General features: G+C 38.8%; 1 protein-coding gene across 5 annotated transcripts in view; it reads right to left on the bottom strand.

Annotated features, from left to right (window-relative positions):
- The window catches only part of LOC126185297 (protein unc-13 homolog 4B), a 509,766-nt gene that overhangs the window by 10,237 nt on the left and 473,123 nt on the right, over positions 1–26,406 (bottom strand). For all 5 annotated transcript variants that reach the window (XM_049928118.1, XM_049928117.1, XM_049928119.1 and 2 more), the window contains 11 exons: positions 26,182–26,303; positions 20,945–21,097; positions 20,674–20,811; positions 20,160–20,211; positions 17,935–18,092; positions 13,650–13,866; positions 13,481–13,555; positions 12,972–13,079; positions 12,634–12,849; positions 12,220–12,429; positions 7,619–7,922 (listed from right to left, as the gene is read on the bottom strand). In XM_049928118.1, coding sequence (XP_049784075.1) covers positions 7,619–7,922; positions 12,220–12,429; positions 12,634–12,849; positions 12,972–13,079; positions 13,481–13,555; positions 13,650–13,866; positions 17,935–18,092; positions 20,160–20,211; positions 20,674–20,811; positions 20,945–21,097; positions 26,182–26,303 — 1,753 coding nt within the window. The remainder of the gene's footprint in view (positions 1–7,618; positions 7,923–12,219; positions 12,430–12,633; positions 12,850–12,971; positions 13,080–13,480; positions 13,556–13,649; positions 13,867–17,934; positions 18,093–20,159; positions 20,212–20,673; positions 20,812–20,944; positions 21,098–26,181; positions 26,304–26,406) is intronic.

The following is a 26,406-nucleotide window of genomic DNA, read 5'->3' as shown; positions in this document are numbered from 1 at the left end:
TGTTTGTCAGGTCTTCACAAACCCACAAAAAAGAAGTAGAAGGTTGTAGCAAAACAAGGATGACAAAAAAATAAAATCTGATGACATTCTATTCTACAATCTCAATAAGACAGATGTAGACAGGAATGAGCAACTCTTATTTCACTACCCTTTCAAGACAAGGCAAATAAAATGGTGGACTAAACTGTTTTTCCAACTTTTTATGTGGGCAGAAGTGATTGATTTCATCTTATAACATAAAACAAGAAATAATCAGGACAAAGGCTGCCATTTGACAATTTTTCTTCTTCTGTTAGGTGAACAAAGAAAGGGAGTGTACACCAACATACTGCTAGTATTGCAAAAGTGTGTGTGTTAAGTTTGTGAAGAAGAAACAAAACTTTCCAGTGGAAAGACTTCAACAAAATAAACATTACTGTGGTGCCCTGAGTATAGTGTTCCACTGTACATGCCAGAGTGTTTCAAATTGTACCACACAATAGCAAGTATTGTTAAGTATACCTACTAACAAGAAGCTGTGCAGAATTTTTCGTTGCCAACCATGTACTGAAATTTAAATAAATTTTTTGTACTACATTTGTAGTAAATATGCTTCATTTTTTACTAGATTGAAGAAGAACCTTTCTGTCTCCAAAAAATGTATCCATATTTGTACATACAGTTACAAGAATGAAATGGAGGATACTTAGATGCCAAAAATGTCCAGGATTCTATGACAACCATGCTACGAGGAGCCCTGAACTCTTAAGTGTTTCTACAAGAGTGTATTTGCACACTATGCACCTTTTCATTAATAATAATTACATACAAGGATGCAGGATGTATTCAATAAGCTACCATCTAACATAAAAGTGAGAAGTTGGATATTTCAACTAGTTCAAAATAAAATTAAAACCTCATTTACAAACTCTTTCTGCAAATTTTTTGGATATCTAGATTTGAGGAACAAAAAACTCTGTTGGCTACATAACTCATTGAAATAATATGCTGCAAACAAGGCTCTATATTTACAGAGTCTTTGTTTTGAAAACTACCAACGTAGCAGAGAACATGTTAATCTACTAACAGGAGTTATACTGTTTAGTAGAAATGGGAAGGCTGTAGCTTTTTAACAGCAACTTGCTTTCTCATTTATGTGATTAATTTTAGCAGAAAAAAACACAGACACAAAAACCTGCCCCTGCTTCCAAGACTAAAGTAGAACCTTATATCCAGAAATAAAAACCACTTTCATGGAGGAAACTGAGGAACAGTTCAACCATCCATGAATCATCTGCTAATATTAAATTTAAGGAATTGCAAAGACTATACTTAGCACAAAGAGCCAAAAGAAGGGGACATTCCACCAATAAGTGGGATACCGTCAGTCTGGCTCCACAACCACATTGTGGGGATGGGTCATTACGTAGGAGGAAACAATGTGTGAGCCTGATATGACCAATGCGTAGATGGCATAAGACAGTGGTCTCCTTCTGAGAGGAGTGAAAGGAAGAGTGCCAAACTGTAGTGGACTCCTTCACTGTGGAGAGTTTATTACTAAGAGCAGTAGCACACCAGATGTCATTCCATTTTTGGGAAAAGAGATTTGACGCAGGTCTGCATATCTGCAGCTGGAATCATGAAAGGAAATAGGGGGGGGGGGGGGGGGGGGGGCGGGTAAGAGTCTGCTTCTCTATCCAAACAAGCAGCCACATAACTTGGGACCCAGAGAAAGACAACTGAACAGGCAACACAGCCAAGGCTGAGAGGTGGTCATGGATAGAAGAGACCAAAGGGTGATGACAGTAGCTTCGGTCGATAACCTGCAGGCCACTCATTGAGTTTGAACAAATTAAAACACTGTGGAGAGAGGCTTGAGAAATGAAAAGAAGAGCTCTGTGAATTGCCAGAAGCTCTGCTGTGAACACACTACAAGATCCGAGCAATAAATGGTGTTCTAAGCCAGTAGGAAATGTGAAAGCATATCCCACCTTATCAATTGTCTTAGAACCATCAGTATAAAAGATGGTGACACCCTGGAACTCTGCAAGGATGGCACATACAAGATGCCAGAAAACCTCAGGGGTGACAGAAATCTTAGGACCCTGGAACAGATCGGCCCTAATCCATGGTCTAGGCACCATCCGATGGGGGGTTGTGAGAGGAAAGACACGAGGTGCATTCCAGTGAACAGAGATGGAGATCCCAACAGACAGAAGTGAGACACATGCCAACCGGCAATACCACCCATGGATGGGTGTCAGGAGGGAGACATCCCTCATTGGCAAAGAGCATGGTCAGGGAACTGGTGAATGGCGATTGTGTAAGAAACTAGGAGTTGGCTCCAAAGTATATGTAGAGGTGGAATTCCCACTTCTGTGAGGAGACTATCAATGGGACTAGTGCAAAAGGCACAAACAGCCAGACGCAGCCCACAATGGTGAACAGGCTGAAGCAGTTTCAAAGTGGAGGGAGCTGCTGAGCCATAAACCTGACTACCATAATCTAGTCTGGGCAAGACCAGAGCACACTAAAGATGGAGAAAAGTGGTATGGTCCACACCCCAAGATGTGTTAGGTAGGAGGTGGAGAGCATTAAGATTGGACTGTGAAGCAACAACAAGGTATTGGTCACCCAAATAAAGTTCTGGACAGGGGTGTACTGTGGGTCGACGACAAAATGCATAACCCTCATTTTGGAGGAAGAAAACTGGAAGCCATGGGATGTGGCCCATGCAGAGGCCCATCAGATGGTGCCTTGGAGCCTGCGCTTAGCAGATGCTACCGAGTGGGAGCTGCACCAGATGCAAAAATTGTCGATGTACAATGCCGGGGTAACCAGAGGCCCAACAGAGGTCACAAGCCCATTGATGGCAATGAGGAAGAGTATGACACTTAGCACAGAAGCCTGTGGGATACTGTTCTTCTGAATCCAAGGGGTGCTGAGTGAAGTGCCAACTTTAACCAGGAAGAGCTGGTGAGGTAAAAACTTGGGGATAAAAATATGAAGGGGACCACGGACGCCCCAGTCATGGAGGGTAACTAAAATCAGATGGTGCGAAGCCATGCCTTATGCCTCAAACAAGTCAAAAAAAGAACACAACAAGGTGCCAGCAGTGAGTAAAAGCCGGTTGGATGGCTATTTCCAATCTGAGTAAATGGTCAGTTGGAGAGCATCCTGTCTGGAACCAGCACTGATACAGGGACAAACGGCCCAGAGATTCAAGTACCCAACATAATCTGAAGCTAATCAACCTCTCAAGCAGTTTACAAAGAACATTCATCAGGCTAACTGGGTGGTAGCAGTCAAGAGATGTTGGGTTCTTCCTGGGCTTAAGGAGGGGGATAACTATACTGTCTCATCATTGTGGTGGAACCCCTGAGCCACATTCAGTTGAAGATCCTGAGGAGATCTTGCCTCTGGGGAATGTCCAAGTGTTGGCTCATCTGGTTGTGGATGGAATCCAGGCCTAGGGCAGTGTCTTGCGAAGAGGTACAAGCCTGCAAGAATTCCCATTCAGTGAAGGGTTCACTATAGGGCTCAGCATGGTGAGGAATGAAACAGTGGGGGTCTGTTCAACTTTGCATTTCTGCCGGAGAAAGGAAGCAGGACAGGAAGAAGATGCCAATGCCATCACAAAGTGCGTTGTGAGGTGTTCTGCGAGAACCAATGGATCAGTGCACAAAGAACCTTGAAGGTTAACACCCTAGACAGTTGACTGTCACTGGTGGCCCAGAAGGCTACGGAGCTTGGACCAAACCTGTGATGGAGAGGCATACATCCCCAGGGAGGAAACATAGAGCTCCCAGCATTCCTGTTTACTTTGCCTAATAAGGTAATGAGTCTTAGCATGGATACACTTAAAAGCAAGGAGGTTGGTCTGTGGAGGGTATCGCTTAGAATGCTGCAGCACCTGTCAGCAGTCCTGGACAGTGACTGCAACATTCTTGGTCCTCCACAGTACTGGTCAATGACAGTGGGGCCTGTGGAAAGGGGGATAGCAGTGCCAGCAGCATGAAGAATAGTGGCAGAGAAGCCTTGCACAACTGCATAAATGGAATTCAGGAGGGAGATGTTGAAGTGCGCAGCAGACATATATAAAGGCCAATTGGTGGAATTCCCAGCGTGGGGGCCTGTCTGCCTGGGAGCAGCAGTGGAACAATAGATTCACTGCAAGTGGCTACTGTCACAAAGGTCATCATGGGATGACCAATGTAGGGAAGCCACGAGGGCAGGGGAGGAGATTGTGAGAACGATAGCAGTAAAGGTGCCATGACCGGCACTTAAGTGGGTAGGGGAACCATCATTGAGGAGACACAAATCAAGGTCGTAATATGTTGATCAACTAGGAGACCCCTGCCTGTTGAAGTAACATACCCCCACAGTGGGTAGCGGGCATTGAATTCCCCAAGGAGTAGAAATGGGGGCAGGAGTTGCTGGATTACGGTAGACAGTGCAATGTACGGAAATGGCATACCTGTAGGGAGGTAGACATTGCAAATGGTGAGTGCTGGAGTCATTTGCACTCTAATCACTATGGCTTCCAGGTTGGTACATAGGGGGATCCAGTCACTCACAACATTGGAGCTAACCAGACCCCATCAGATGTTACCCTGGGGCCAGCACAGTTCTGACAGAACACCTGATAACCATGAAATGCGTTTCTTGAAGTACAAGACAGAATGCAAAATAGGACGATTTAGGTTTTTTTCTTATTCTCTTTCAGAGGTGGAGGAGGACAGAGCACAGGGCGAGTGCAGGATTCTGCAAGATCCAGAACTGAAAGAGCTAGTGACCTGGGGGCCCACAGATGGTGCATCTTGTGGCCAAGTGGTGGCAGGAGTCGTCCGGCTTGAGACACGCCAGGAAGAGGGGTCCTGTGAGGGAACTTTATCACTGACAGGTGCCGAAGAAGGAGGCATTTCTTTGGCTGGCAGGGGGGCGGCTCCAAGACAGGAGGTTGTGTAAACTGCAGGGGAGGGGGAGGGGAGAGGGAGATGGGGCTGGTGTAAGGAAGAGGTAGGAGGAGGAAATGAAGTAACAGAGGCAAAAGTTGAAGATAGTGTCACTGGATGGAGTCTCTCATACTTTTGGCGAGCCTGAGCATAAGACAGGTAATCCAGGGACTTGTATTCTTGGATCTTCTTTTCTCTCTTTTAAGCCAGGCAATCCGGCAAGTGAGGAAAGTGGTAGTCAACACAATTGAAACACACAGGTGGTGGAACACAGGAGCTTCCCTCATGGAGGGAGTGTCCACAGTCACCACTCAGAGGGTCCACCGTACAGTTGGAAGACATATACCCAAAATGCAAGCACCGCATTGGTGGAGTGATGTATGGCTCCATGACACATCAGTAGTACATAACCATCCCTTGACCTCCTCGGGGAAGCTCTTTCCCTGAAAAGCCAGAATGAAGGTGCCAGTATTGGTGTGGTTGTCTTTGCGACCCTTCTACACACATCGAACAAAATGAACACCCAGCTGCTCCAAATTAGCCCATAGTTCCTCATCAGTTTGCAGGATAAGGTCCCTATGAAAAATCACTCCCTGGAGCATATTCAGAGCTTGGTGAGGAGTAATAGACACTGGGACATTGCCAAGACATTCACACCCAAAGAGCTGCGGGTTGGGTGGCAGGAGAAGTTTTGATCAACAGGGAGCCCAATCACATCTTACTAAGAGACTCCACTTCACCATACTTGTCCTCAATATTTTCAACAAAAATTGGTGGTGGTGGTGAATGTGGTGGTGAATGTGTCCCCATCAGTCCTAGTACAGATGAGGTAATGGGGAAAGTGTTTCATCCCAAGACATCGAGCCTGGCCCTCCTCCCATGATGTCGCCAGGGAAGGGAAGGTTGCCAGGTCATAAGAAGCAGCATTCAATGACCACTCACCATTCAGAGAGATGGCTGTTTAAGAACAGCCAGATTTTTGCAGCTTGATATGCTTCAGACACCAAGCATTCGCCCTTATACCACCCACTCTGACTAGGGACTCTTCCCATGGGCACCACCAGGCCACAGCAAGGGCCATCTGGCACGGCAGCCATTGCCAGGTGTTCCAATGCTCCAAGAAGACAAGAAACCATTCCTTGGCATACATGGAGAGGGAACAGCTCAGGTATCAGTAGTGTGATCCATGTGTTGTCAGGTGACTCAGGTGTACGAGTATGTAACATCCCCACCACACAGACTAGCTACAAGTGCTGGTGACCTAGCAGGGTGGAAGAAGGCTACAGAGAGAGGGGAAGAAAGGGGGAGAGGAATCCACACCGTAGATGCTAGGGATGGAGTTCTTCCCAAAATGGCTCACACTAAAAACGGGAAATTTTGAAATGGAGGTCAAACAAGTGAGGACCTAAATGCCAAAAAGGATAAAAGGACAGACAGAAGGAACAAAATTGCAAGCAATACAGGAAACTAGGTTGATAGCCAGGCTGATATAAATCAGAACACCAAGAGAGGGGAAGGAGGGGACAATGGGGAAGGACCGAGGATAGGGAGGGAGGGTAGGGTGAAGGAAATACAGCCAAAGAAGGAAGAATTGGCTGCAATACCTGGGGGCCTGTGTGCACCATGGATGAACTCATGAAAAGGTGTGTGGGGGAGGGGGGGGGGGGAAGGAAAGCATGAATAGGACTATGCAGTATAGTGTTAATTTACTGTTAATACAGTGTACCGATCATATTTCTGATTTGCTTGTCAGTTGTTAAAGTGTACACTGACTGTTCAACATTTTTAAAAGTCATCCTTCTTGATTGTATCTATAGGATATGATGACTGAATGAACAAATATATTAAACAGGACTAGAACAATGCAACCTTTTCTCACATCTCTCTCGGTAACATGATGACTGAATGAACAAATATATTAAACAGGACTAGAACAATGCAACCTTTTCCCACATCTCTCTCGGTAACAATTATATATATTTTTTCCTGAATTTTCACCACTGCTCTCTATCATAGGTATATTTCTCTTATTAGTCTTTTTCTTCCAGTACATTACTATTGCTTTCACATTTTAAATATTATTTTCTACTTTGCTATATTTAAATCTTTTCTTCAATCTGTGAAACACACAGTAATCATTAATATCCATATTGACTTTTATAAGTTCATTAGTTAACAGACTCTTACATCCAATGACTTCTCTTGTTACTCTTCCTCTATGCAATCCATATTAATTTTGTAGTAAGTTGTCTTTATTTTATTTTGCACTGCTCCCCATACTATATAAGATATTTCTTTGACAGCATGAGATATGAAACTAATATTTCTGTTGTCCTTGCACACATTGAATTTGTTTTCTTTGTTATGGGGACCACAGTTGCCTTAAAATATGTTGTGGCCCTTTTCTAGCCTTTTTTTTTTTTATTTTTCAAACAGTTTAGTCTCCTTATTGTATCTGCTCCTGAGCTCTTCAGTGCCTTTGCCTGGGATGTTATTTGTGGCCATAATTTCCTCCCCCCTCACCTCTCTCCTCAGATTTGCTAGGGCTTTCCCAATTCTCCTTTTGAGATATTTTAGCCAATCCAATCCAATCCAATCCCTGTTAAATTATTCTTCTTCTATGCCATTGCATTCATTCATGTAGGTTCAAACTTATAAGTGATTGATATTAGGTATTTCCTTACCATTTGAATCCATTGGTCGAAGGTTCCTAGCATTCATAATTTCTACTCTTAGTAAGTCTTCCACAAACTGTGCTCTGATAGTAAGTAACCCAAAGTGTGGTGTCTCCATGGCATTTTGCTCTTCAAGCCTTTCTAAGTGGTAATGATGTATAAGTTCAGATGTCTCCATGCCATGTAATTTCAACATTGAATCTATTTGCTGAAGAACTGGGGAGGTGTTTCTCTCTGCTCCTTGTCTGAAGAAACCTATCAATATATTCAGTGTTTCATGCAGATTTGCAAAAAATGATGGAGGCCTCCTTTTCTGAAAAGCAGAAAGATAATAAATCAACATTAGTAAAGGCAATATTACTTTCTTTACATTTTAATGGTATTTTATAAACCAAAAGCTCTCCCATAAGCAAAATGAATCAGTAAGTCTCTTTGAAAAGCAACTTTAAACTAAATCAAAATTTTGGATTATGTTAAATCTGACTTTTCTCTTACCTCTAAAAATACAACTACAACAAATATACAAGGATCAATATTTACAATTCAGGACATTGTATTGTTTCAGATAGATGAAGCTCTAACTGGTCTTTCAACGCAATGAAAATTCATTTAACTGATTAAGATATAATAGAATAAAATCAAACAGAAAAACTGCAATAATATTTCTTTATCTTTCAGCATTTGACATGTAATCGGTGTGATCAAATAAAGTTTATATACGTATCTAAAAACAAAGATGATGTGACTTACCAAATGAAAGCACTGGCATGTCGATAGACACACATGCAAACACAAACATACACACAAAATTCAAGCTTTCGCAACCAACGATTGCTTCGTCAGGAAAGAGGGAGGGAGAGAGAAAGACAAAAGGATGTGGGTTTTAAGGAAGAGGGTAAGGAGTCATTCCAATCCCGGGAGTGGAAAGACTTAGGAGGAAAAAAGGACAGGTATACACACACACACACACACACACACACACACACACACACACACACACACACACAGAAAGACTTAGGAGGAAAAAAGGACAGGTATACACACACACACACACACACACACACACACACACACACACACACACACACACAGATGCAAGCAGACATTTATATACAAAAATATGAAAAATTAAGATAGCTACTTGCTACATAGAGGAGACACTGAGTGGCAAACAGGTATACTGAAAATGTTCTGCTGGCTATTATTCAGCTATGGGACTAAGTTTTCACACTTCTGCCTTTGGCATCACTATCCACCACAACAACCACAACAACAACAACAACAACAAGAGCCTCCATCAAACCCCCTCATAGCCACCAAACCCACTATTACTTGCAATACTACATTTGTCACAACCCCTTGATAGCTCAGGGCTCCACCACACAAAGAAAGCAGCTACTGGGGTAGCAAAGAACTTGTATAATGCACATGGCATTTTTAAGGCTAGGCGGTAGTTTGAGGTATTCTATTCAACAATCACCAGTTTATATGCAGATAGAAAAATCAAACAACATTCAAGGTAAAGACAATATGACCGTTAAAATTTTGCCAGTAAATTGTTGAAGTATTTGTAATAAAGTTCCAAAATTTGGGGCCCTCCAGGAAAGTTCTCGCTTTCAAATTAGTCTTGTGGCCAAGAGGTGGCTGAAACCCAAAGTAAAAATTTCTGAGACATTTAATGAGTCATGGAATGTATATCAAAAAGACAGATTAGACACCAAAGGGCTAGAGGGGAGCAGGGAGTGTTCATTGCAGTTGACAAAAATATTGTCTCTACTAAGATCGAAACTGAGTGTGATTGAAGTTATCTGGTCACATATGACAGTTGTAGGTGAAAGCAAGTTTATTGTTTGATGTATTTACTGGCCACCCAATTCTGCTGTGACAGTTCCAGAGTCATTCAAAGGAAGTATATGTACAGTATCACATAAATACCCAGACCTTGCAATTCTAGGTGAAAGTGACTTTAACCTACCAAGTGTAGACTGGCACTTCTATGGATTCATTGAAGGGGGTACAGGCAGACAGTCATGTGAAGTATTTTGGAACAGTTTTTAAAACCTGTGTTGAGCAGCTAGTTTGGCAGCACATGTACAATGGAAATATTATTGACCATGTAGCCACAAACAGGCCAGAGTTTATCAATGACATCAGTATAGATGGGGATCAGTGATCATGATATCATAGTTACTATTGTTAAAAATGTTAATAAATCAGTCAAAATGGCCAGGAGAATGTTTTTGCTAGAAAGAGCAGATGTGCAGTTGTTAGCATCTCACTTAGACAAAGAACTGACATCATTAAGATGATGGACACACAGGAATTATGGGCAAAGTTTAAAAAGATTGTAAATCATTTTCTGGACAAGTATGAACCTGGTAAGTGGATTAAGGATGGAAAAGACACACCATGATTTAACAATAAAATTCAGAAAATGCTGAGAAAATGAAAGCTGTTGCACTTTTGGTTCAAACAATAATGTGCAAATGATGAAGGCCAGGGGTTAGTAGAGATTTACACATCTGTGAAAAAATCTACATGCAACGTGTCTAACAACTACTGCCACCATAACTTAGCTGAAGATCAGGCCAAGAACCTGAGGAATTCTGGTCCTTTGTAAAATCAATAAGTGGATCTAAAGCTTCTATCCAGTCACTCAATTACCAATCTGGTGTGGCAGCAGAAGACAGCAAAACAAATCAATGATTTTAAATTATGCATTTAAAAAATCATTCATGCAGGAGAATCAAAGAAATACAGAGTCATCTGACCACCATATGGATTCCCATGTGGACAACAGAATTATAAGCACCCCTGGTATAGAGAAACAACAAAGAGTTGAAAACAAGTAAATCACCAGTTCTGGATGGAATCCTAATTTGGTTTTACAAACAGTACGCTATGGCACTGGCCCCATACTTAGCTTGCATTTATTGCAAATATCTCACCCAGTGCAAAGTTCCAAATGACTGGAAGAAGGTGCAATTGACTCCTGGCTATTAGAAGGCTAAAAGAATGGACCTGCAAAATTACAGACTAATATCCTTAACATCAGTTTGCTGTAAAATTTTCGAACATACCCCGAGTTTGACTGTAATAACTTTCCTCGAGACTGAAAAGCTTATGTCCACAAATTAACACAGTTTTTAAAAAGCATTGCTCATGCTTTTTTCACATGATTTACTGCAAAATAGAAATTAAAGGCAACAGGCAGATTCCTTAACTCTAGATTTCGAAAAAGCGTTTGACACCATGCCCCACTGCAGACTCTTAACAAAGGTACAAGCATATTGAATAGGTTCCCAGATACACTAGTGAATCAAAGTCTTCTCATGTAACAGAACTCGGTATGTTGTTTTCTATGATCAGTGTTCAGCAGGGAAAAGGGGATCATCAGGAGTGCCCAGGGAAGAGTGATAAGACCACTATTATTTTCTATATACACAAATGATATGGCAGATAGGGTGGGCAGCAGTCTGGCTGTTTGCTGATGATGCTGTTGTGTATGGGAAGGTGTCAAACTTCAGTGACTGTAGGAGTATACAAAATGACTTAGACAAAATTTCTAAGTTAATGTGTTGAATGGCACTAACTAGTTCTAAATGTAGAAAAATATAAGTTAATGCAGATGAGTAGGAAAAACAAACCTGATTGTTTGAACAAAATATTATTAGTGTCCTGCTTGACACAGGCACATTGTTTAAATATTTTGGTGTAGCTCTGAAAATGATATGAAATGGGATGAACATGATTGAGGTAGGAAAGATGAATGGTCAACTCCGGTTTATTGGGAGAATTTTAAGAAAGCATGGTTCATCTGTAAAGAAGACTGCATATAGGATGCAGATGCAACCTATTCTTGAGTGCTGTTGAAGTGTTTGGTATCCATACCAGGTTGGAGTGAAGGAAGGCATCGAAGCAGTTCAGGGGTAGGCTGCTAAATTCTTTACTATTAGGTTTTAACAACACGCAAGTATTATGAAGATACTTCATGAACTCAAATGGGAATTTCTGGAAGGAAGGCAACATTTTTTTGAGGAACATTACTATGAAAATTTAGAGAACCAGCATCTGAAGGTGACTGCAGCATGACTCTACTGCCACAAACATACATTTTCAATAATGACCACAAAGGTAAGATTTGAGAAATCAGTGCGCATATGGAAGTATACAGACAGTCATTTTCCCCCACATGCTATTTGTGAGTGAGGCAGGAAAAGAAATGAATAGTAGTGGTACAGGGCACTATCCACTATGCACCATACAGTGGCTTGCAGTGTATGTATGTAGATGTGAACTGTTCTGCCCATGTTTCTCTATTGTTTTACTCTCTTCTCCCAAGCTCCGTCACTCAGTTTCTTTCATCTGTACTGTTACATTTATCTTGCTTGTTAAGGTAAGTGACCTGTCACTGTATTAAAACACAGTTGAAGTCAGGAATATTCAGACCACAATAAGCCAAAGGAAATTGTGTCAGCTGATTGAAGACAATGAAAAAAAAATTACTTATATAAGGCTCTCACAAGCAGGAGCAAGAATTGTCTGTGTGTTCAACAAACAATGTTTTGTGAGAATGGTAGTAAGAATATTTTCTAATACATATTTCTTACCTCAAGATTATTCTCCACAATATCAAGCATAATGTGAGACACATTCTCCCACATAATTGCAAGGATTCTATCAAAATTATCTTCATTTAATTGTGAATGAAGTGTAATTAGGTTATCATCTAAGTATTTCATTAACCTGTCCAAAGTATTGCTGTCTTGATGTAAAAGTTCTGCACCTTCAAGTAAAAATCTGTGTATTGATGGTGTCATCTGGAAAAATGTTAAGTCACTGTAAGTTCAAAATTATTCCAATCACAATGAACAAATCAAACCAAGCATTAATAAATAACAAGTTATTAAGTTTTATATCCCTCCACTCCACCTTTCAAGGCTTACACACCATCTGCCTTGTTATCAGAGGTATTATGTTTTTATTATTTTTAGTGTAATCTAAAACTACTTATAATGCTGTACCTTTTCAGCAACTGTTTCCAGTAACTCCAGAATTTTATTTCGCACTGTTTCAACATCATTGTCAATCACTAACTGTAATGTTTCTCTGCAGTGTTCAGCTTCTGTTTGACTTCTGAAGTTTGCAAGGGATGTGATTATTTCCTCCATACCCAGTTCTGACACAAAAGGAACTATCGACTGTCTAACATAGTCAATGTTATTGATTGCCAGACACCACTGGAGAAAACAAAATTTTTTTAGGGTTAATTAATTATAAAAAGAGAGAAATATTTCATTGTAACACAATTAATCCCAGAGAATGGAAAGAATTTAAAACCTATGTTACGCGGAAAACTCACCTCATTTGTGACTTCAAATTTTGTTTCATATACATTCCGAATTTCGCCAAGACCTTCAACTTTCTTGCCCATTTTGTCTGCATAATAGACTGAGCACTTACAAATATCCTATAAGGAAGGATAATAAATATTAATTTCATACCAGCAGTAGTAATAAATCTATCAAGATGTTCTAAGTTTCAAAGTGAAATTAAAATTTTGTCCATGCAATTAAAAATAAAAAGTAAGGAAATAAATACAGAGAGAATTAAACAATATAAGGAAAACTCATAGGGTGTTTTTTAGTATTCTTGCTGTGCCTGTCTAAAACTCAACGTGTCATATTTGTGATGAGTAGCAATCTGTCATTTTCCTTATATTATCAAAGAGAATTAAGGAAATTTAAAAGACAAATAGGTCAAAAGTTATCTTTATTCTAAAATAATTCACTTTACAAAAACATTCTCTAAACAGAAGAACTAAATAACTTAGGGCCCCTCCTTCCATGAATTCATATTTGGGGTACTTACATCAATTATTTTTGCAACAAAAGTGTAAGAACCTTCTACATCTGGCCAATTCAGCTGCTTCCAGAAAATTTTTATCTGCAATCAAGAGAAATAATTTCATTTTATGTTTAAAAGAAAAAAAAACCAGCAATACAAGGCAAATAAAGGAATTAGGTGTCTCAGTTTTTACCTGATAAAAAATTGCCAGAGTATCTACAGCAGATGAACTGTATTTAACAGTGCTATCAACAGGTTCCAACTTATCTAGTTCCACTGCCTTATTTATCCTCTGTAACGCCTTGTATAAAGCTATATCAAGCCATTGAGCAACACCTCGATGGAACCACAGATGAAAGTTTTTTATTTCAAAATCATCAGCGTCTGCAGGACATAATCCTATGCCCATCCTGCAATAATATAATTATTAGTAGATTACATAAAACAGGTTTTTACAATTCTATAATATGACTAAAATGCGGATACTATCATAATCTTTTTTTTATCATAACTTTCTTGCTAAGCTACTACACCACTAATGGTAATTGTTAAAAGAATTCACTGATACTTCAATATGTTAGTATGGAAACAAACACATATGAGCAAAAGCTGTGGCTCAATTGTAGATTAATCATGCAGGACATTTGGCTGATTGAAATGTAAGGTGCAAATCAATATGCAACTAAGAATTATGATCATTTACTAAATGCCAATGAACCCTTCTGCCTCCACAATAGCATGCAAGCAATCATTTTACATGTTTATGGCATATACCACATCTGGTAGGGATCTGTTACACTTTTCAGATCATTCTAACAAATTTATTTTTTATAAATTTAAATTTTTAAATTTCTCACAGATTACAAATATATTATTTAATAAACATAAAGCACAAACAAGAATGCATTGCAGTTCCTGTGCAAAAACTGACACCATCCAAATGGCAGCCATTCATTTCCAGGCACTGTTGAAGGTGAACAGAAAAATCCTCCATTCACATTACAAGCAGAACAAGTGGAAGTTCTCAGGTAATTACTTCTGAAAGAGCTTCAAGAGTCTGTTGTTTTTCAATGTAAATTTGTGATTTCAGATAGCTCCACAATCAACAGCTGGAAGAAGAAAGATCTGGCCACTCCACATCCCCATGTAAAGAGAGAAAGCGACCTGGAAAATGTTCCTTGAGAAAAGCCATGGGTGGGCTTGAGGTATGGGAAGTAGCCCTATCCAATGAAATCAATCATTATGAAGGTCAACCTGATATCTTCTCAATTCTGGCAAAAAAATTCTTTCAACATCATGAACTAACACTGTGAGCCGACAGTCATGGTGTGTTCATTTTCTCAGAAAAAGTAGGGTCCAGTGATACCAAATCAGGCTAATCCATACTAAACAGTTACTTTCTCACTATACAGGGGCCTCTTGTGTAGTTCCCGTTGATTATTTTCTAGCCAGAACTGGCAATTTTGTTTGTTCCCAGCACCCAATATGTGAAAATGAGCCTCATCGCTAATTATCAGAATATCATCATTTTCCAGTCGCAGTAAATAGTTATTTTACTTAAGTTGTCGAACCACCACAATTTTAAAAGGATGAAAATGGAAGTCAAATGCAAAATGCACCTGTCTGAAATGCACAAAGTGTGAGCATGTCATACCACTGAACACTTATGGCTGGCTTCCACAGCTTGTCAAACTTTCTCATTGTTTTCTGCCAATCTAACTGTCCGAACACCTTCCCAAGCTCTTCCAGCTCCCACTGCTCCTCTCATTCTGACTTTTTTGAACCACTTTATTATTGTTGGATGAGATGGAACAACACCATTCAACCAACATTGAATTGATTACAAAATATTTGCTGCATCTGCACTACTGAATAACCAGTTGCAACAGAAGTGTCACAAACAAAGAAATATTCAACTGACCACAGCTCTATGGCTACTGAAATGGCAACTAATAATAAATATATATCAACAATTGCACATGTGCTGGTTTCCCCACCACTTATGTGATGGAGAACTTTAAAATGTAACACTTCCCTGCTGGATCCTGTACCTTTGCAACAAAAAATTGGAAATTGATGTAAACTTCTTAATATGGTCTCAGTAAAATAGTAACCAAAGAGTTATCATGCAAGTGTGTCATAGTAAGGCTGATGGAACTTGTGAAGAACCTCTTGGTACAAAAGTATTTGAGGCTTACCACGTAAGAACATATTTTGAAGGCATCTAGTGTGACAACATTCCAAAAAATGATAGGGTGATTATAATTAAAGTTAAATTTTCAAAACTCTGTAGAAATAACACCACTGGCCAGAATGATGTCAAATTGCAACGGAATATTATCAGAGAAGGGGGAAAATGTGTGCAAGAAGGAAAAAAAAGTGTGAAAATTGATCAATAGATGGCAATGTATGTGTCAGAAGACATAAATGAAAACACCTGTCATGTGCATGACCCATTGAAATTTGTATAAACAGGCCAGGTACATGACTTTCCTCCTTTTGAATCTGTGATGTTCTCAATCAGATCACACTCTGCTTGTAAAGCTGTATTACAAGAATGACAACTGCGCATATGTTGCTCTGCAGAATTTCCGGACACTCAAGGGTTTGGAAAAAAAAAAAAAAAAAAAAAAGGCATTGGTCCAAAGACTGCTGCGGGTCTGGAGAAAATGACTCAGAAAATTGAAAAGATGGGTTCTTTTGGTGTGAAACCTGGTAGAGGGTGGAAACAAACTGATTCGTCAGTGGAAGCAGTGGACACAGCAATGCAGGAGGAGACAAGTGGTGGTGTGCAAGTGTGTAGTGCACGGAGAATTGCCTGAACATTGCTGTACATTCAAAATTACCCATTCCAGTTGACCTGCCAGCAAGAGAGAACTTTGCTTTAGAATTTCTTGCTCGCATGGAAGTGGACGATGATTTGCAGTGGAAGAGTTTGTGCACAGATGAAACCCACTTTCATCTGACAGGATATGGCAATACACAGAATTGTTGAATATGGGCAATGGAAAATCTACACACAAATCAACCAGTACCACATCGTCCTGAAAAAGTCATGGTATTGTGTTGGTTTAAGGCATCATTTTTCATAGGGCCATATTTTTTCGAAGAGACAGGTGTTTCCAGTCCTGTTACCTGTACCGTCAGTAGTAAGCACTACAAGGGCCGTTTGAGCAACCAAGTCATTCCAGCACTCCAACAGTGTGGATGTGTGGATGGGACCATTTTTATGCAAGATGTTGCACCTCAGCACATTGCAAAACCAGTTAAGCAGCTGCCGAAGCACCATTTCGGAAATGCTAGAATTATCAGCCGTCATTTCCCTACAGTTTGGCTGTCCCAGTCACCTGAACTTAATCCGTGTGACTTCTGGCTGTGGGGCTATGTAGAAGATGTGTTCAGTGTTCCAATTACAAACTTAACTGCATTGAAGGCATGCATTGTGCAACACATTCTGAATGTGACTCTGGAAGCACTTCGGTCAGTTGTGAAACAAGCTGTTTCTCAATTTCAACTTGTTGCGGAAAATGGTGGACAGCACATTGAACATGTTTTGCACCTGTCACAAGGAAACTGATAATCCAATTTGATTCTGACTGATGCTTTTCATTCAGTTTTTGGCCTCAGGACAATTAAAACCCGAAGTGATTGATGCTTCTATGCTTCTTATGCTGTTTTTTATCTCTGGTTAATTAAAAACTGATGTGAGTGATGCCTTTTATGCATTTTTTTTTCCTCATGACAATTATAAATCAATTTTTCCCAACCGATATGATATGACCTTGCTGTGGTGGGTGGGCTTATGTAACTAACAGTATCACACCTGTACACCCACGCACACTGAGCAGTATAGTTTACTTAACGTCAGACGTACACCTTAGGCATTGTTGTGTGACTGATTTGTCATTTTTAGTCAACCACTATTAAATTATGATGCTTACAGCACCAACTATTGCTACATTTTGTAACTATTTATTTTTCTTCTGCCATACGTTTTCCCCCCATCTTCGATAATATTCCAATGCAATTTCACATCATTCTGATCAGTGGTGTTATTTCTACAGCAGTTTGAAAGTTTAATTTGAATTATAATCGCCCTGTATATGGTGGTTGTGGATCTATACAATACAACAAATAGCTTACAAACCATTCATCTACAGAAAGTAATACTATCACTTCTCGGGAAGTGACCTGTTCCTATGTGTGGAAAACATAGCACCTCAGGTCCTTATATAAAGGAGCGTGTTTATTTGAACAATGGAAAATCCAGGATGGAATGCATGTATATTCAATTGTATGAACCTTTGTGTAACAATGCTTGCAACAGATTAACATCTAAAGAAATAAATATTAGCATAATCTCTTATCTTTCCTTTTAGGTGATTCTAATTAAAGATGAAATTCTTTTTTCTGATTTTGTTTCACCTGAAATTTCCATTGAAATCATTTATTACGAAACTTCTGAAACAAGTACTTACACACAGAACCTTTGGAGAATCAAGTAGAGCTCAAACAATTTGGTGCCCATACTCAGGGGATCAGTATCACCTTCAACAACTTCCATGTTATCGCCAAATTTCAGTGGTTTCAAACACATGCACGCATTTTTGATAACTGGTCCAACTAGTTCTGAAACCTGTAAATAAAATAAAAATGTGCACTTTGTAAAACAGCAGATTCTCTGTAAAGTTCTCTAAAGGAAAAAACAACTGCACAAATAAATGTTCCCATTTGAAAACAGTCATGCACATTAAATATAATGTTACTTATGTTTGTTGAAAAATATGTTTGGTTGGTTCATAACAACTTCTACATGTAATATTACTACAATTTAGTTCCACGTGTAAAATTTCTCATCCCTTATCTTTCGGCCATGATATTATAGTGAACTTTCTCTTGAAGTAAGAGAACACTACCAGATTCAAAATCAAGTCAAAAGAATATTTGTGTGTAAAAGGCCCTCTTACTAACCCTTACAAATAATAAATAAAACTTCAGCTTACATGGTAGTAGAAAGTAGGCATTAATAAAGGCAGATCTTCCTTTTTGGAAGATTCAAATGAACAGTGCCAAAAAGATTAACTGGAAATACAATATACGAATCCAGATGAAGAGTGACTCAGTGGGACAAGAATAAAACGTAATAAACAACACTTAAAAAGTCTCAAATTAATGGTAAGTAAATACCTGAAGTTATCAGTTAATTTATCATAAATCCTCAGTTAATGGAGGCAAATCGCACTTATTAGCTAATTCAAATAACTTGACAGCAATTGTCATATCTACAACCACATCCATTCAGCACTTATTCCCATTTGGCAAATGGTGGCTGGTGTTTTATTTATGTGCTTTTATTATCACAAGTAATTTACATGATATCTTACATCTTTGCACATACCTTATGATATTGTGACCTTCACTTTGTGGCCCTGATATGTTATGTAATAAATATTTCACCTTTTTCACTGATTTAAGAGAGACATTTAAAAGGTGGTCTAATATTATTCATGAGATCTCATTATACCTTTCTCCCATTATGGTGGTATGAGGAAATTCATTACTGCAGAAAATATAAGGGGCAGTCAAATGAAAACAGACAGATGGAAAAAAGTAAGTAAACACTCTATTATTTCAAAAGTGGTTGCCATAACTGTTAATACATTTATGTCATTATGAGGTAAGATGGCCAATGTCTTGACGGAATTATGTTTGCAGTTGTCTGCAGAATCATGATTTTACCCAAGCCATGGTGGCAACAAATGTATTTTTTCAGTGCCCCAAAAATATGGAAATTGTATGGGGAGAAGTTGAGGTTGTATGGAAGATGTGTAAGAGCTTCCCAGCAAGATGTATGCAGTGTAGTCTAAACCACCTGGGCTACATCTGGGGAGTAATTTTCCAGCAAGAGAATGACATCAGCATCAAAATTCCTTAATGTTTAAAACCAATTAGGTGCTTCAATTTTTGCAGCATCCACATATGCTATGCATGTCACAGAAAGCTCATGAGCAGTGGGTGCTTGCTGTCAAAGAAAAAGCTCATCATGAATTTCCAGGAGCTGGCATACCTGTTGTTTTGACTACACTGCAGAAATTTTGCTGTTAAGCCCTCACACATCCTCCATACAGTCCAAATCTCTCCACATGCAATTTCCATAATTTGGAGCCATGAAGAAAAACATTTGTGGCCACTGTGGCTTGGGTACAATCATGATTCTGCAGACAACTGCAGACATTTTGGCTGGAAACTTGCTTTTGTTGAAGAGCTGTATGTCTGGGTGTAGTTATAGGCAAGCGCAAACTTTTTTCCATGAAGGTATCAACTGTTTTGTCTCACAGTGGATAAATGTAACAGTTATGGGAATTGCTTTTGTAACAATAAGCAGTTTACTTACTTTTCTCCATTTGTCTTGTTTTTATTTGCCCGTCGCTTAAAAAAGCCTAACATTATTTTCTATCTGCTGTGTGGGTCTCAACCACTGTAGAACAGTGGAAAATTCATAAGGAATTTAGCAGAGTGCATACGCATCCAGCAACCAGTCTACTATATCTTTATTGAGTACATTAAATCTTCGGCAGCCAGAGCCTGTGGTCATGGGAGTAGCAATCTGTCCTTTTCATAATATTATCAAATCATTGTACAATGTCTGTTAATTAGAATTACATGCTAAAAACTTTACTGTGTTGCAATGTTTAGTACTTACTTTCGATTCATACAATTTGTACAGTGTCTTTGCATATGGTAAGTGGATTGTCCTGGAAATAAACATAAGCCAAGATAAGAGAGATTAAACATAGACTGAATAACTATTTAAAGTATATATACTCAATTCTCACATTAAATTCTCAGCTTTTCAAAAATGAGATATCCAAAATGACTCTTAATAATGTCTGAATTATTAATAACTATCCGTTAATGTCATATCATTTCCGTACATGGACACTTTTAAACCTAACCCAGGTTTCATAACAGTATTATGATATTTGTACGTCCAAATATTTCAGAAACATTTATTTAACTTGTTAAATTGTCCACTATTTAAAAAATGGGGACAATGTTATTCCCTGTGTAAATTCATTATTAATATGCAGTATTTGTACCTAGCCTTTTTTTTCTTTTTTTTTTTTTTGGAATGCCAACATGCATAAAAGTACACTGCAGTGAGAAGATTGTAGATTATCTACAACCAAAATAGAAATGATTCTGACTGTACTTACTGTTGGAAAATTTTATCATGGTATTCAATTGCTCTCTGAAGATCTGTCCTTACAAGCTGTACAATTTTAATTACATGGTTCAGTTGAGCTTCTTCTTCAGAATCATTTACCTTGTTATTGTCCATTATATGATTATACCTACAAAAATATTCAAGTTATGAAGTCTTGTGCTTATAATACAGAGAACTATCACTATGCTATTTTTATAAACTTTCTTCATTCTGTCTGTTTCCTTTAGTTTGTGGGTAATGTCCTACTTTTAAGAGCTTACCAGTCAGTAGCTCCCTGTGTAACAGCTTGTCTCAGTGTCTCTTGTATATCACAATTTGGCTCATCACCATCATAGTTCAGCCAACCATAAACAGACTGAGGAAAAAGTTCAAAACCCTCAGGAGGTTGTAATTCCTTTAACAATGAGAGAATGCTGAAAAATAGACAGTAACTGTAAGCTAAATAATTAAACTGAATAGCAGTAACAATAAAGCAGTCAACATTTTTTTATGGATCAAGAGAATTATGAACACCTTTGCAGTATAAAAAAGTTTTGTGCAACATTTTTTAATATCTAGAACCAATGTTTATAACCAAACAATATTGTCTGGAAAAAAATTATAATGTTCTTAGTAAAGATGAATACTACTAGTGAAAGCTGAGGTAAATAGCACAGAAAAATACTATAGATTAGTTTAAGTGAAGTAGCACCTCATGCTGAAAGACTAATACCATAAATGTAAACCAGGGCTGAGGTAATGCAACAGTGATGAAACATCTTTGGTTTTTTAGAATATGATTCATGGAGCTTGTGTATCAAAGTACAAGATTTCCACTTTGAATGGGAAATTGCTAAAAAATATAAAATAATAATAATAATAATAATAATAATAATAGTAATAATAATAATAGTAAACAAAAGCTATAACTGATTTATATGTGACAATATAAAATTCTGTGTCAAAATGGAGAACTGAACCAGTGGATAAGGCCTCCAAGGCAACACACTGCTTCAACCCCACTATTCTCATGAAAATCAATAGTTTCTGCCTTAATTCCATGGCACTACATAATTGACAGCATTAACCCAATCAAGAATCAGATGTAGCTACAGCATCAGTGCTGTAACCAAAAGCAAATACTGATACCTTGCTGTGACACAGAAGGCACCTGTTATGACAATCTGTCACTCTTACCACATATGTGTATAGCAAACATGTAATATTACTTTTGACTGACTGACTGCTTTACTACTACTATTGTATTGACTGTTTACTGACTGTGACAAGATAATGCAGTATATTTGATTAAAACTCTTGCAAGGCTTGTGTTACACTGTCAGGGTTCTTTGACAAATGTTTTATTAAATTCTGAGTCATGCTTTCTACATTTTATAAAAGATATGATATATGCTCCCCAGTACAGATATATGATCCTAACATTCCATGCTTACAGAGTAACAGTTTCTGTGGGTTCTACATTCCATTCGTTTTCTTACAGCACAATGTTGATCAAGTGTTAACACTGTGGAAGTAGGACAGCCAGTTGAACACCAAGGAACTGCTAGCTGTAAGCTGTGGAGGAGATATCATGCAGTAAAGTCTTGTTGAATATATGATCAGAAATTTGCATAATGGGATATGAATATCTGCTGATTTTGTTCTAACATGCTTCATTACTGGGGAAGAAATGTGAGTTTGATGTTACAAAACTTGATGATGTCCAATACATAAAAGCAAATTTATTGTGAAGTTAAATCCTTGTGAATAAATCATATTATGATTAAATAACAAAACCATAAATTAAAGGTATCAACAGAAATCACTAGAAACATTTGATTCATTCAGCACATTTATGGTTTTTAATACACATGTAGAATTAGAACTGGATAACTAAAAGCTGTGGGCGTGTCTCAGGATCTCTAAGGAAAGCTCATTATTCAACATCAGAACAATAACTAAACTAATATGTGAACATCTGTTTTTCTATTTTCCGAGCTGGAAATTTAAACAATGACAGGCATAGGGTTCAGAACTCATATGCTGAATGTGATTCTGTAATGAACTAAACTCTCATCCGAGATTTCGAAGCCCCATTAGAAGAGAGAGTTGAGGGGCACAGAGCTCTTTATGTATAATTATACATGATCAATCCAGCATTCTGTATGTTCTGTCAGATAGTAAAAGAATTGCATCAAAAAGGAGGATGATTGGTGACTTAAAAAAAAAAGCAAATGCTGGGCAAATAAAACTAATTAAGAGCTCCAAGAGTGAGTTAAGTATCCTATCACCTTTCTTTTCTCTTTGGAGATTTAGGACATGTGTTTACATCTTCTATCTGCTCATACATATCTTGACACACATAAGTAATGCAGAATTGACCACCAGAGGGCACAAGAAGTGGAACCAACTCATCTAAATGTGCCCAAGTCAACTCTTGGCAAAGTGAGTATGAAGAGGAAATGTGAAGGAATGACAACAGCAACACCATGAACATGCAGACCTCATGTACAATGAACAGGGCATGCTGAGCACTGCAGAGGGTGGCTGTTAAAGAAATATCACATGAAATCAGCCAAAAGAATCACTTGTGAGTTCCTAAGTGCTACCAGTACTCCAGGTAGCACTTTGACTGTGTGTAGAAAGTTGAGAAGAATAGAGTACAATTCTCAAGCAGTTCCTCATTAGCCACACATTTCTGTAGTCAGTGCTAAGCAATGCCCGAGGCATAAAAAGCAACACTGCTGGACAGTAGAGACTGGAAACAAGTGATCTGGAGTGATTAATACTGCTATACCATCTCACAGTTGAATGGAAGTGTTTTGGTTTGGCAGACGCCTGGAGTACATTACCTGCTGCCATGTGTAGCGCCAATAGCAAAATACAGAGGAGGTCATGTTTATTGTGGCTGAAGTGCGGTGCCCTTATAGCACTTAAGAGAACGTTACACCAAAAGATATGAACATATTTCAGAGTGTAGTGTTCTGTGTACAGCAGAGGAACAGAGATAGTAACTGTTTTTATCAGCATGGCATTGCACCCTGTTGAAGCAGTACCTGTGGGCAAGGGCTTGTGGACAGTAACATTCTTGAAATGTACTAGCCTGCCCGGAGTCTCTGGTTTTGGCTCTTAATGGAGAATGGGCTGTCATTTCTCTACAGACATTCAGACACTTAACAAAGTGACCATAGCAGAGTTCAAGTGATCATAAAGGTGAAGAGTGCACACACCCCACATTAATACATTAATCAGGGTCCATATATATTTTAACAATGTCAGGCTTCTCAGCAAAGAAGTTGTTTCAATGAAATCAACTACCCTTAAATGATGTTATATTCCAAAAAAGTGAAAATGGAAGAGTAAATACAAATTGTATGAATTAATATTTGTAGTAAATATAAATAATTGTGCAAAGGGTTGTTAGCTAAAATCTTGAGGGAACGTGTGTAGGTTATCACACCATTGATAGTTACAGAAAAACTTGTGTAAGAGCAAAGACCATTGGCTTTTGTAAGCTTTCTCACTGATGTTGAAAGGGTTTGGGTATTGGTATAATGCCATTCTTGCCACAATCTTCCTACCCATTGTTTCAGCATTGCAGCCAGTTCCATAAAGAAAGCTGAAACACTGCATCAGGAGATCCTGGCAAGAATGATGTGATATGAACACTCAATAACTTTCAGCATCAGGAATAATACTTATTTATAATTGTTTCATGGTCCACCTCTGTAGCGCAGCGGTAGCATTACCGTCTACCACACAAGGGGATCCGGGTTCAATTCCCAGCAGAGGACTGGGTGTTGTGTGTCCATCATTTTCATCATCATTGACACGCAAGTCACCTAAGAGGCATCAACTAAAAAGACTTGCATTAGGGCGGCCGAACCCCGAAGGGGATAACCCGGCCCATAAATGCCATATGATCATTTCATTTTTATTGTTTCATGAAAAAGTTTCTGTCTCTAATTATTATTATTATTATTATTATTATTATTATTATTATTATTATTCTTCTTCTTATTATTATTATTATTAATTATTATTATTATTATTATGCATACCAGGTGGTTATAATCAAACTTTCCCTATTTAACTTATTATAAATAACACGGAAACTAATTACTGTATAAGTACCAAACCTGATAGCATTAATATCAGGGACTTGGGGAAGAGAAATAATGCAGTATCAACGCAACTGAAACACCTCTAACGTGTTGCTATGGTACATCATACCATTACTGCTACAAAAGGGACTCAGTAAGGCACCCATCAGTATCCAGAAGAGTCTAAAAGCACAGGATTGCATTCTGCACAGCAGAACGAAGCATGTCCGTAGGTATGCTAGCTATCTCTCTTGATATGCTGCTCTTCAGATCAGCACATGTGTGAATTTTCCTCTGGTAAACTCTGTCCTTCAGGTAGCCCATCAACCAGAAACCACAGAGAAGAGATCAGGTGATCTTGCTGGCCAAGCATTTGGAAATGATCAGCTAATAATTCAAACATCTCCAAATGTGTTTCGGAGAAGTGGATGAACTTCATGAGCAATGTGCATTGGGGCCCCATCTTGGATGAAAACTGTAGGATGGGTACGACATGCTGGTGAAGCATATCACAGTAACACTGGCCAGTCACAACGTACATCTTTCATCCTTGAGCACCAGGATGAACGTAGCCATGAAGCCACACCATACAGTGACACATTCAGCATTCAGAGGAACTTTATGCACAGTGGTTGGAGGTGAAGATCCCCACACTTGGCAATTCTGTGTGTTCACCTTTCCCATCAGAGAAATATGAGCTTCATCTGTCCATAGGATGGTCAAGGGCCAGCCCTCGACAACTTCAACCTTGCGAGAAAGTGGAGAGTGAAGTCAACACGTTGTTGTGCATCCTGTGGTGCAAGCTGCAATATGATATGGATCTTGTAAGGATATTACTTGATAATGGTTCAAAAGACCTTCCACACAGAGGACCACAGGATATTCAACTGTCATGAGACAGCACCTGCACCACCTGACAATCACGAATTGTGCACAGCACTGTCTGCCATAGCAACAGTGGTTACATCAACCATCTGTGGTGCAATTGGTCATCTACCTCTTTCCAGAGTGACTCCCAGTTCTCCAGTTGATTCAGACTACTTCTTCAAGCTCTCCCGAAGTGCAGCTGCAGGATTACTGTTGTCTTGATGATAGAGCATCACTGATATTGCCCTGCTCCTTTTGTCCAACCTCATGTTCACGCATCAACAACTGCACTGAAACCAGTCAGGTGAGTGAGACTATGAATCACTATGACTGTTCTCAGCACCTGGTGGCCATAGTTGGAACTGGACAGTGGCACCCTGATGCATGGAAATCGTGCACCCCAGACTGTGGACATTAATGCTACGAAGTTTGGTACTCTTACAGTAATTACTGTCTTATGTTATAATGCATTAAATAGGAAAAGTTTAGTTATAACTACACGGTAGTATAGCTTCTGTAAATTACTACTGTAGTGACGATGTATTTACCTAAGAACAGAAGATAACTGATTTAATGTGTTCTTATCACTTGGAGTCAGCTTACGTATTTTTCTTACAGCATTGAGACAAGATGGTAATAACTTCTTTGTGGAATCCCAGAACAATTTGGCCTGGAGAAAACAAAAGAAACAAATTATATTATAAAATGTCAACACCACTCTCAAAATACCACCACCATCAACAAACAACAACAACAACAACATAGTTTGTGCA

Source organism: Schistocerca cancellata, chromosome 1, assembly GCF_023864275.1.
Source record: "Schistocerca cancellata isolate TAMUIC-IGC-003103 chromosome 1, iqSchCanc2.1, whole genome shotgun sequence".
Lineage (NCBI taxonomy): Eukaryota > Metazoa > Arthropoda > Insecta > Orthoptera > Acrididae > Schistocerca > Schistocerca cancellata.
The sequence above is the reverse complement of the archived record's forward strand: the minus strand, read 5'-3'. Positions and strand labels throughout refer to the sequence as shown.